The sequence below is a fragment of the Musca domestica genome, unplaced genomic scaffold (assembly GCF_030504385.1).
Source record: "Musca domestica strain aabys unplaced genomic scaffold, Musca_domestica.polishedcontigs.V.1.1 4, whole genome shotgun sequence".
In the NCBI taxonomy this organism is placed as follows: domain Eukaryota; kingdom Metazoa; phylum Arthropoda; class Insecta; order Diptera; family Muscidae; genus Musca; species Musca domestica.
In genome coordinates this window covers 4,862,586-4,875,269 of record NW_026712328.1, presented here as the reverse complement: position 1 = coordinate 4,875,269, position 12,684 = coordinate 4,862,586, and the positions used below count along the sequence as shown (strand labels likewise).

At 39.8% G+C, this 12,684-nt stretch overlaps 1 protein-coding gene across 16 annotated transcripts in view; it reads left to right on the top strand.

Moving 5' to 3' along the window:
- Positions 1-12,480, top strand: part of LOC101893720 (twitchin) — a 147,374-nt gene extending 134,894 nt beyond the window's left edge. For all 16 annotated transcript variants that reach the window (XM_059126969.1, XM_059126961.1, XM_059126966.1 and 13 more), the window contains 3 exons: positions 38-9,802; positions 9,922-10,900; positions 10,957-12,480. In XM_059126969.1, the coding sequence (XP_058982952.1) occupies positions 38-9,802; positions 9,922-10,900; positions 10,957-12,349 (12,137 nt within the window). In that variant the 3' untranslated portion in view covers positions 12,350-12,480. The remainder of the gene's footprint in view (positions 1-37; positions 9,803-9,921; positions 10,901-10,956) is intronic.
- The last annotated feature ends 204 nt before the right edge of the window (positions 12,481-12,684 follow it).

The window sequence follows — 12,684 nt, the reverse complement described above, 5'->3', positions numbered from 1 at the left end:
GTATGACCAAATTTATATAAACTTGTTTTATTTACAGCGAAGCCATCGAAGCCAGAAGGACCTCTTGAAGTCTCTGATATTCATAAAGAAGGGTGTAAACTTAAATGGAAGAGACCTAAAGATGATGGAGGAGAACCTATAGAGGAATATGTAGTAGAGAAATTTGATCCAACAGAGGGTGTTTGGATTCAATGTGGCAAGTCCGCCATTCCAGAATTTAATGTAGAAGGCTTGCGTCCGGGTTGCGAATATAAATTCCGTGTAAAGGCAGTAAACAAAGAGGGCGAATCAGAACCACTTGAAACGCTCAGCTCTATTATAGCTAAGGATCCATTTACTACTCCATCTGCTCCTGGAGCCCCAGAGCCAGTGGATTGGTCCTCTAATAAAGTAGAACTTACTTGGTCTGAACCGCTTACTGATGGAGGTTCCCCAATTATCGGTTATATTATTGAAAAGAAAGACAAATATAGTCCAATATGGGAAAAAGCTCTAGAAACAGACAACCCGCTTCCCAATGCGACGATAAATGGGCTTGTGGAAGGAAACGAGTATCAATTCCGTGTTGTAGCATTAAATAAAGCTGGATATTCCGAACCTTCAGAAGCAAGCAAATCCTTTGTTGCTAAACCACGCTTCTTGGAACCTAAAATTGATCGACGTTACCTTAGAGATATAACCGTATCTGCTGGATCTTCTATAAAATTGGAAGCTGTTATAACTGGAGAACCTGCTCCAAAAGTTGAATGGAGATATTCGAACTGTCCTCTACAAAACGGAAAAACTGTAACAATTGAATCTCCGGATTACTTTACAAAACTGGTTATACGGCCAGCGCAGCGGGAAGATTCAGGAGAATATGTTGTTACAGCGACAAATAGTTCCGGAAAAGATATCGTTAAGATTAATGTTGTTGTTACAGATAAACCGTCTGCACCTACAGGACCCTTAAGCATTACAGATGTTCACAAAGAAGGTTGCCACCTTAAGTGGAAACGTCCTAAGGATGATGGTGGTATACCCATTGAATACTACCAAATAGAGAAAATGGATGTTGAGACTGGTTGCTGGGTTCCCTGCTGCCGATCAGTTGAACCTCAAGCCGATGTCGTTGGGCTTAAATGTGGAAGTGAATACAAATTTAGAGTTTCGGCCATAAATGCTGAAGGCGAATCCGAATTTTTAGTGGGCGATGAATCTGTTATTGCTAAGAATTTGTTCGACGAACCCGATAAACCTCAAAATGTTCATCCAGTGGACTGGGATAAGGACCACATTGACTTGGCGTGGACACCGCCCAGTCATGATGGTGGATCTCCTATAACTGGATACATTATTGAAATGAGAGATAAATATGGACATTGGGAAAGAGCTTTGGAAGTACCATCAGATACCTTAAAAGCCTCGGTTAAAAATGTAATAGAAGGACAAACTTATGAATTTCGAGTTATTGCTGCGAATTCTGCTGGATTGAGCGAACCATCGGAAACAACAAACCCCATTACCGCCAAAGCTCGAAACAAAGCTCCACTTATTGATCGAACTAATCTATGCGAAATTCGCATTAAAGCTGGACAATCCTTTTCATACGAATGCAAAATATCAGGGGAACCTGCACCAAAAACTAAGTGGACTCATAACAAAAGAGAATTGTATTCAAAAGACAACATTAAAGTAAAGCACGTTGATTATTATTCAAAGATAAAAGTTACAAATGCTACTCGTTCAGATTCTGGTACATATACCATACATGCTGAAAATGAAAACGGAGTTGATTTTGCTGATGTGAAAGTAATAGTAATAGATAAGCCATCTCCACCTAACGGTCCACTCAAAGTTAATGAAATTCATGCTAGTGGTTGTACTCTAACATGGAATCCACCGGATGATGATGGGGGTCAACCAGTTACTAATTATGTTATAGAAAAATTCGATGAATTAATTGGTAGATGGGTACCTGCGGGAGAAACTGATGACAATAACACATCCTTTGAAGTAAAAGGCCTCACACCTGACCATAAGTACAAATTCCGTGTACGCGCAAAGAATCGCCAGGGAATCTCTGATCCTTTGACAAGTACACACTCTATTGTTGCCAAAAATCCATACGATACTCCTTCAAAACCAGGAGTACCAATTATTAAGGACTTCGATAAAGACTTCGTAGAATTAGAATGGACACGCCCTGAGTGCAATGGGGGTACACCAGTTACTGGTTATATAATTGAAAAACGTGGAAAATACGGTACAGATTGGGAACCATGTGCAAAAGTCGAAGGTGATAATACCAATGGTCGTGTTGAAGACTTAATAGAAGGAAATTCATACGAATTCCGAGTACGAGCTATAAACAAAGCTGGTGCTGGAGAACCAAGCGATGGATCTGCTTCCCATGTAGCCCGTCCAAGAAATTTACCACCAATAATAGATAAAAATTACATGTTAGATATAAAGATTCGCGCCGGTAATTGTTTTGAGTTTGATGTACCTGTGAGCGGAGAACCGGACCCTTCGAAAGAATGGTCTCAAGACAACAACTTTATTATAAATACGGACCGTCTAAAAATTGTGAATGAAATGCATAGAACTAAGCTACGTGTTATTGATGCAAAGCGTGCTGACTCAGGGGAATACACTTTAATTGCTCGTAATATAAATGGAATCGACAAAGCTACCGTAAAAGTGGTTGTTTTAGACATACCTTCAATTCCAGAAGGTCCACTCCGAATAGACGATATTACCAAAAATTCTTTGAATCTACATTGGCGCCCCCCTAGAGATGACGGTGGTTCGGATATCACTCATTATATTGTGGAAAAAATGGACACAGATGCTATGCGATGGATACCAGTAGCAGAGTGCAACGAATGTCATATTAGAGCCGATAATTTGATTGAAGGCCACGATTATAATTTCCGTGTCCGAGCAGTAAACAAACAAGGCGCGTCCCAGCCTTTACTTTCATCACAAGGAGTAACTATTAAAGATCCATTTTCTCGGCCCGACAAGCCCGGTCAACCACAAGCTGTTGACTGGGGTAAAGATTTTGTTGATCTTGAGTGGCCAGTTCCTAAACGGGATGGTGGTTCTCCAATCATTGGGTATGTCATTGAAAAACGGAAGAAGTTTGGTCAATGGGAAAATGCTCTCGACGATGTTACGCCTCAGAATAAGGCACGCGTTAAAAATTTAACAGAAGGTTGCGAATATGAGTTCCGTGTAATTGCAGTAAATAAAGGAGGGCGAAGCGATCCTTCCGATCCCACTGTACCTATTAAATGCCAGCCTCGGTTTGTTGCACCATGTTTCGATAAATCATTGTTATGTGACATAACAGTACATGCTGGAAAACATTTTGGATGGAACCTGCCCGTTGTGGCTTCACCTGCGCCAACAATAACATGGTTATTTAATGGAAAACCTATTGAACCTTCTGATCGGATTGACTCACAATATTTTCATAATGAGTTGTCTTTTGAAGTTTCAAATGCATTACGCACTGACGAGGGCAGGTATAGCCTTTTATTGAAAAACGAACATGGAACATTTGACGCATCTGCACATGTAAAAGTCTTGGATCGACCTGGAGTACCTGAGGGTCCCTTGGATATCACAAGAATTACTCGTGAAGGTTGCCATCTTACATGGAATGTTCCCCTAGATGATGGTGGTTCTCCTATACTTCATTACAAAATCGAAAAAATGGACATGTCACGTGGAACATGGTCAGATGTTGGTATCACAAGTCATCCTGTGTACGACGTAACAAATTTAACACATAAAAAGGAATATCTTTTCCGTATTAAAGCTATTAATGCGATTGGAGAATCTGATGGTTTAGTAGCTGATAGAAGCATTATTGCTAAGAATGAGTTTGATGAACCAGATCCACCAGGAAAGCCAATAATAACAGATTGGGATCGTGATCATGTAGATCTTCAATGGACTATTCCGGCGTCCGACGGAGGATCTCCTATTACTGAATATATAATTCAAAAGAAGGAGAAGGGAACACAGCTGTGGGTAAACTCCGTGCATGTACCACCTAATCAAACTTCAGCATCCGTACCCGATTTAACTGAGTATGCAGAATATGAGTTCAGAGTTATTGCAGTTAATAAAGCGGGCCAGTCAGAACCTTCTGAGAGCTCAGATATGATACAAGCTAGATGTAGATATTTAGCACCTAAAATTATTACACCAATGCGTGATCTTCGCTCTAAAGCTGGTCTTATTCTCCATGCTGATATATCGTATATAGGAGAACCTATCCCAGAAGTTATATGGACTTGCAATAACATTAATATGACAAATACTGAACGAATAAGCGTTAATACTGTTGGCTACCACACAATTGTTCATATAGTTAACTGTCAAAGAAGTGACTCGGGTCGTTATCACCTGATGTTGCGGAATGACTCTGGGATAGACGAGGGAGATTTTGACGTCGTTGTTTTGGATTGTCCAGGCCCACCAGTGGGCCCATTGCAATTCGAAGAAGTGACAGCAAACTCCGTCACTCTCTCGTGGAAACCACCGATCGATAACGGAGGCTCAGAAATACTATCTTATGTAATAGAAAAACGCGATTTAACACATGGTGGAGGTTGGGTTCCTGCAGTTACATATGTTAATGCAAAATATAACCATGCGGTAGTGCCTCGTCTTGTTGAGGGTACTCAATATGAATTTAGAGTTATGGCTGAAAATGCACAAGGTCGTTCTAGTCCATTGACTTCAGATCCCATCATAGCTAAAAATCAGTTTACAGTTCCTGGGGCTCCCAGCAAACCTCAGATTACTGATAGTGATCGAAGCTTTATATCCCTTAAATGGTCTGCACCCATTAGTAACGGAGGATCTCAAATTATTGGGTATGACATTGAACGCCGCGATATCCCTACCGGAAGATGGATTAAAATAACAAGTGTCCCAGTTCCAGCAAACAATTATACTGATGATCGTATTAAAGAAGACCATCAGTATCAATATCGAGTATCTGCTGTAAATGCTGCTGGTAATGGCAAACTATCAGACCCGTCAGACATATTTTCTGCAAAGCCTTTGCGGGAAAAACCGCGTTTACATTTAGATGGAATTTCGGGACGAAAAATTAAATTACGCGCAAAAGAAACTCTCAATCTTAATATACCTATCTCCGGTGCTCCTACACCGTCCGTCGAATGGAAGCTTAGAGATCTAAAACTTCAGCAAAATGTAAGGATATCCTACAACACAAATAATGAATGTACAGTTCTGCGTATAGAAGATATTCTTAGGGGCGATGCTGGAACTTATACTGTGACTGCTTCAAATGAATTTGGCAAAGATTCAGGTGATATTGAAATTATTGTAGTTGACAAGCCTACTCCACCCGTTGGTCCATTGACATACGTTGAACAAGGAAATGACCACATTTCAATGTCATGGAACCCACCAAAGGATGATGGCGGTAGCGAAATCGTGGGATACATTATAGAAGTAGCTGAATATGGCACCGATCTCTGGCGCCCAGTATCTGGTTATTGTCCAAGGAACAATCACACTGTAAAGGGCCTGACTGAAGGAAAGAAGTATATATTCCGAGTTAAAGCTGAAAACATATATGGTGTTTCTGAACCTCTTGAAGGTGCACCCATTGTTGCAAAATCACCATTTGATCCACCGGGTCCGCCAGGGCAACCCAAAGTAGTTGCTTACTCTCCGAACTCTGCAAGTTTGGAGTGGCACCCACCAGAATATTCAGGCGGAAGACCTATTACAGGTTATATAGTAGAACGTAGGGAGCGAGGCGGCGAATGGATTAAATGTACTAATTATCCAACCCCAAATACTAGTTTTACAGTGTTACATTTGCATGAAGGCGGTCGCTATGAATTCCGTATCAAAGCTGTAAACGATGCTGGACCAGGAACCCCATCAAAGCCCTCAGAAAGTATCACTGCAGAAGTACAAAGAAGTGTTCCCGATGCTCCAGATGCCCCTAACACTGACCGAATTACAAGAAACGGTGTAACAGTATCTTGGCGGCCTCCAAGACACGATGGTAGATCAAAACTCAAGGGTTATTTCTTGGAAATGAAAACAAAAGGATCGAATGCGTGGGAGCCTGTCAATGAGCTTCCTTTGCATAATACCGTGCATACAATAACTAAATTAAAAGAAGGCGATGAATGTACATTCCGAGTTATCGCTATTAACGAAATCGGTAAATCAAATCCTTCTAAGCCCTCACAGCCTGTAGTTGTTGAAGAGCAACCGAATAAACCTTGCATGGACCTAGGATCTGTTCGTGATATAGAGTGTCGTGCCGGTGAGGACTTTTGCATTCATGTACCATACATAGCTTTCCCGAAGCCTACTGCGCAGTGGCATTTCAATGATATCTTACTTCAAGACGATGGAAAACATTGCTTCCAGAATTTAACCGATGAAGCAGCTTCATTTATTGTTAAAAATGCAAGTCGAAATGATACTGGACAATATAGGTTACAGCTAAGAAATTCTTCAGGATTTGATGCGTGTACCGTTAATGTAAGGGTTTTGGATCGTCCTAGGCCACCTTCAAACTTACGTGCCGAAGAATTTGCCGGCGATGCCCTAACTCTATATTGGCAACCACCAAAAGATGACGGTGGTTCTCAAATCACGAACTATATAGTTGAAAAGAAAGAGAAATCGTCCTCAACCTGGTCAAAAATTAGTAGCTATTGCACAGTACCATTTATACGAGTTCGGAATCTTACTATCGGTAAAGAATATGATTTCCGGGTAATTGCTGAAAACAAATACGGAACATCTGATGCTGCAGTTACCTCAGAACCAATCCGTGCCAAATATCCATTCGATGTTCCTAGTGCCCCTGGCATTCCAACGTTTGTCGATTCAACAGAAGAAAGTATCACAGTGTCATGGCAAAAACCAAAAAGCGATGGTGGATCTCCTATTAGTGGGTATATTATCGAAAAACGGCTAATAAGTGATGATAAGTGGATTAAAGCACTACATTCTTTATGTGCAGACACGTGTGTTAAAATACCGAATCTTATTGAAAACGCTGAATATGAATTTAGAGTAGCTGCGATCAATATGGCAGGTCAATCGCCATACAGCACATCCAGCGATCCCATATTCTGTAGACGTCCACAACAATCCCCAAAAATAACGTCCGATTTATCGATTCGCGACATAAATGTTATAGCTGGGGATGATTTTCGTATAACCGTGCCATACACAGCTAGCCCAACACCAAAACCAACGTGGAACATAAATGGTCAAGATGTTGTTCAAGATGATCGCATTACGTTTACAACTAGTGAATACAATACAATATATCACAACAAATGTGCTAAACGCTCGGAGACAGGAACATATACTATAACCCTGTCTAATACTAGAGGATCTGATACAGCATCTTGTTATGTCACAGTCTTTGATAAACCAGGCCCGCCGCAAGGTCCTTTAACAGTTTATGATATTACACCGGATACTTGTACTCTATCATGGAAAACTCCCATAGATGATGGTGGATCTCCAATAACGAACTATGTAGTAGAAAAAATGGATAAGAGTGGTACTTGGATAAAAATAAGTAGTTTCGTAAGAAATATTCATTATGATGTAATGGGATTGGAACCAGGCCAAAAATATATATTCCGCGTCCGAGCAGAAAATCAATACGGCGTTTCTTCTCCATTAGAAATGGAAGACAGTATTACAGCGAAATATCAATTCACTGTGCCTGATCCCCCAGGGCAGCCTAAAGTTGTTGACTGGGACTCAGACAATGTAACATTGTTATGGTCACGACCAAGTAATGATGGTGGATCTCGTATTCAAGGCTATCAAATAGAATATCGTGATATTGTAAATGATTCTTCCTGGAATACATATGAATTCCTAGTTAAAGATACAAAATACCAACTTTATAATTTAAGAAAAGGATGTGAATATGAGTTCAGAATAAGGGCTAAGAACGCTGCCGGATTAAGCAAACCGTCAGCACCATCGAGTAAATTCAAACTGAAAGGTAAATTTACTGTTCCGTCTGCACCCGGTACACCACAGGTAATAAAAGTTGGAAAAAGTTACGTAGATCTTAAGTGGGAAAAACCCCACAGTGACGGTGGTTCCCGAATCACTGGTTATATTGTGGAACGCAGAGATATTGGAGGAGCCGTTTGGGTTAAATGCAATGACTATAATATTTTAGATACAACATATACCGTTATAAATCTCATTGAAATGGCCGATTATGAATTTAGAATTTTTGCCGTCAATGCCGCTGGTCGTTCTGAGCCTAGCTCGTGCACCATGCCCATTAAAGTATGCGAAGTTCTGGGAGGTGAAAAACCTGAATGGATTACTCGTTTGCAGGATAAAGTGGCACCTTTCGGTAAAGATTTTACTTTACAGTGCGCTGCAACTGGAAAACCGGAGCCAACAGCAAGATGGTTGCGAAATGGCAAAGAAATTCAAATGAATACTGGAAGATTTAGTTGTGACAATAAGGGTGGTGTGTTCAGTTTACATATACTAAACATACAATCAGGAGATGAAGGAGATTATACTTGTGAAGCTGTAAATTCATTAGGATTTGTCCACACATCAGGGTATCTTCGCATAGGTGCACCACCTGTTATACACAGATGTCCTGAAGAAATGTACCTACCTGAAGACGATAATGCGAAAATCAAGGTATTCTATGGTGGTGATCATCCAATGAATGTTCAAATATATAAGAACAATGAAAAAATAGTTGAAGAAGAAAACCATTTAAGAATAACTGTTTTCGATGATTATGTGACATTGTTTCTACAAGGTGTCTTAAAGTCAGACGCTGGTTCATATGAAATTGAATTTTCCAACGATTCGGGCAAGGCTTCAGCGCAATTTGTTTTAAATGTCACTGGTTTACCATCAGCACCTATTGGGCCAATGCAAATTTCCCACATTAGTAGACATTCTTGTTTACTAAATTGGCGCCCGCCATCTTATGATGGTGGACTCCGTGTGACTCACTATGTCGTAGAAAGAAAAGATACAACTTCACAGCATTGGATAACAGTGTCATCGTACTGCAAAGACACCTCTTTTAATGTTCAAGGACTAATCGAAAACCAAGAGTACTTATTCAGGGTTATGGCTGTAAATGGAAATGGTATGGGTCCAGCTTTAGAAGGTGGTAATCCAATAAAAGCAAAAGCTCCAATTGACCCTCCCTCTCCACCAACAAAACCTACAGTTACAGAAATTGGAGAAGACTTTGTTCATTTAGAATGGGGCAAACCAGACTCAGATGGCGGTGCTCATATCCAAGGATACTGGATAGACAAGCGTGAGGTTGGAAGTGATACTTGGCAACGTGTAAATATAACAATTTGTAATTGTACCCAAATATGTTGTCCCAACTTAATAGACGGACGGCAGTATGAGTTCAGAGTATTTGCCCAAAATGAAGCTGGAATTTCCAGAGAATCTGTCAATTCGACAGCAATTAAGATGATTGATCCTAAGGCTGCAATTGCTCCTGTAATTTTGAAGCCTTTGCGCGATGCACAATGCATTCAAAATCACAATGCACAATTTACTTGTACTATAACAGGTACACCAAAGCCCTCGGTTACATGGTACAAAGGTGCTAGAGAAATAACAAATGGCGCCCGCTATCGCATTTATAATGAAGGAGAGAACTATTATCTCAATATAAATGGTGTATTTGGTGAAGATGCAGACGAATATATTTGCCGCGCAGTAAATAAAGCAGGAGCAAAATCATCACGAGCGGCCTTAATAATAGCAAGTAAGTTAAAACAATCAGTTTAAATTTCTTTATTGATTTACGCAGTCGACCAACTCGACTTCGAAAACACATATATATATAGATTCTAGACATAAATATTTTATTTCTGTTACTTTTAGCGGCACCAAGACTAAATGTCCCTCCAAGATTCCGTGGAACAGCCTATTTCGATAAAGGAGAAAATGTAATAATTAAAATACCATTTACTGGCATCCCGAAGCCTCGGATTCATTGGATGCGAGATGAAGATAAAATTGAATCAGGAGGACACTATCACGTAGAAACAAAAGAACGTCATGCTGTCCTCACTATTCGAGATGGTTCACAGTTAGATTCAGGCATATATAGGATAACGGCCGAAAATGATCTTGGCACAGATACAGCAGATATTGTTATTCAAATTAGCGATCGACCCGATCCTCCTAGATTACCTGTTATAGAAAATATTGGACACGACTCATTAGCACTCAGCTGGAAGTCGCCGGCTTGGGATGGGGGTAGTGACATAACAAATTATGTTGTGGAAAAACGTGAACATCCCATGTCATCGTGGATTCGAGTAGGTAGTACACGTTTCACCTCAATGGCTGTTACAGGTCTTACCCCAAGCAAAGAATATGAATTCCGCATTTACGCAGAAAATGTGTACGGCAAATCAAATCCATCAGATATAAGTACACTAATTAAAACCAAGGATTCTCTTAACAAGAAACCACGACAACGTACTTGGGAAACTGATGAAAACGGGAAAAAAATCCGTGGAAAACCAGAAGGAATTGTAAAAGACTACGACTCTTTTGTTTTTGATATTTATACAAGATATGTTCCTCAGCCTGTGGAAATCTCTCGCGAAAGTGTGTATGATAAATATGAAATTTTGGAGGAAATCGGCACTGGCGCTTTCGGTGTGGTACACAGATGCAGAGAACTAAAAACTGGAAATGTGTTCGCGGCTAAATTTATTCCCGTTTCTCACTCAACGGAGAAAGATATGATTCGACGGGAAATTGACATAATGAATCAATTACATCACCAGAAACTCATTAACTTGCACGATGCGTTTGAAGACGACGATGAAATGGTGCTAATCCTGGAATTGTAAGTATTCTTTAAATTGGCGAGTATGTGCATGTAATATTTTTTTTATTTTTCAGCTTGTCTGGTGGAGAATTGTTTGAACGCATTACGTCGGAAGATTATCAAATGACTGAAGCAGAAGTAATTCACTACATGCGTCAAATTTGTGAAGGCATTAAATACATGCATGAAAAGAATATTGTGCATCTTGACATTAAACCAGAAAATATTTTGTGCCAAACTCGGAGGAGTAACAATGTAAAACTCATTGATTTCGGCCTGGCTACCCGCCTTGACCCTAATGAAACAGTGAAAATAACAACGGGAACAGCGGAATTTGCTGCTCCTGAAATTGTAAACCGCGAACCAGTTGGATTTTATACAGATATGTGGGCAGCTGGCGTTTTAACATATATCTTATTAAGCGGTCTGTCACCATTTGCAGGAGATAATGACGTAAATACCTTGAAGAATGTGAAGTCATGTCAATGGGACTTTGATGCAGATGCTTTTAAATATATATCAGAAGAAGCTAAAGACTTTATAAGGAAATTACTAGTAGCAAACAAGGAAAAGCGAATGACTGCGCACGAATGCCTTTTACACCCGTGGTTAACAGGTGATCACGCTGACCGTAACAAACAAATCCAACGTTCCCGTTACCTTGCATTCCGTGATAAACTTAGAATGAGAAACCAAGACGCCGGTAATTACGTGATACCTATTGGGCGAATTTCCGAATATTCATCACTTCGCAAACTTCTTATTGATAAATATAAAATATGTGACACCACATTTGACCGAAGGCAAGCTGCTCCGCGGTTTGTTATTCGCCCTTCCTCACAATTTTGTTATGAAGGACAAAGTGTTAAATTTTATTGTCGTTGCATAGCCACTGCTACACCAACACTGTCTTGGTCCCATAATAATTCCGAATTGCGGCAGAGCGTAAAGTTCATGAAGCGATACATCGGAGATGACTATTACTTCATAATAAACCGGGTTAAATTAGAAGATCGTGGTGAATATATTATTCGGGCAGAGAATCACTATGGATCTAGAGAAGAAGTTGTCTTCCTGAACGTACAGCCCTTACCCAAGGAACAGCCTAGATATGTTCATGAGTCCACTCCAGTACGAAGACGTGAACCACTTCCTTACACATTCTGGCAGGAAGAGTCTGAATCAGTGCCATATTTCACATTCCTGTTACGACCACGTGTTATGCAGTCACGTGACACATGCAAATTATTATGTTGCTTAAGCGGGAAACCTGTAGCATCAGTAAAGTGGTACAAAGATGGACGAGAGCTCAGCAAATATGAATACTCAATGACTCATTCAGACGGTGTAGTGACATTGGAAATAATAGATTGCAGACCATCAGACTCAGGAAAATACTCTTGCAAAGCAACGAATTGTCATGGAACTGATGAAACTGAATGTGTCGTTATTGTTGAAGGCATTTAGCCATTCATGCAGTTATGTAAAGATTGGTAATTCCTAGTTTTGCAAAATTTCAAAAATGTTAAATTTGCAATCAATAAAAATTGAAATATGTGTTCTATTCTCGCAAATAAAATGTTATTATTTTTTTCTAACTGTAATATTATACAGTATTAAAATTTATTATTTCGGCTATTGTATTATTACACATTAAAATCAGAGACACAACCTTACCAGAGACACGCCTTAACACAGAATTGAAGTGTAAGTAAGTAAGTGTAAGAGGATTCAATTAATTTAGCTATTATATATTGTCTTCCCGAAAAAAAATTGTGAGGTATAATGGATTTATGGATTTA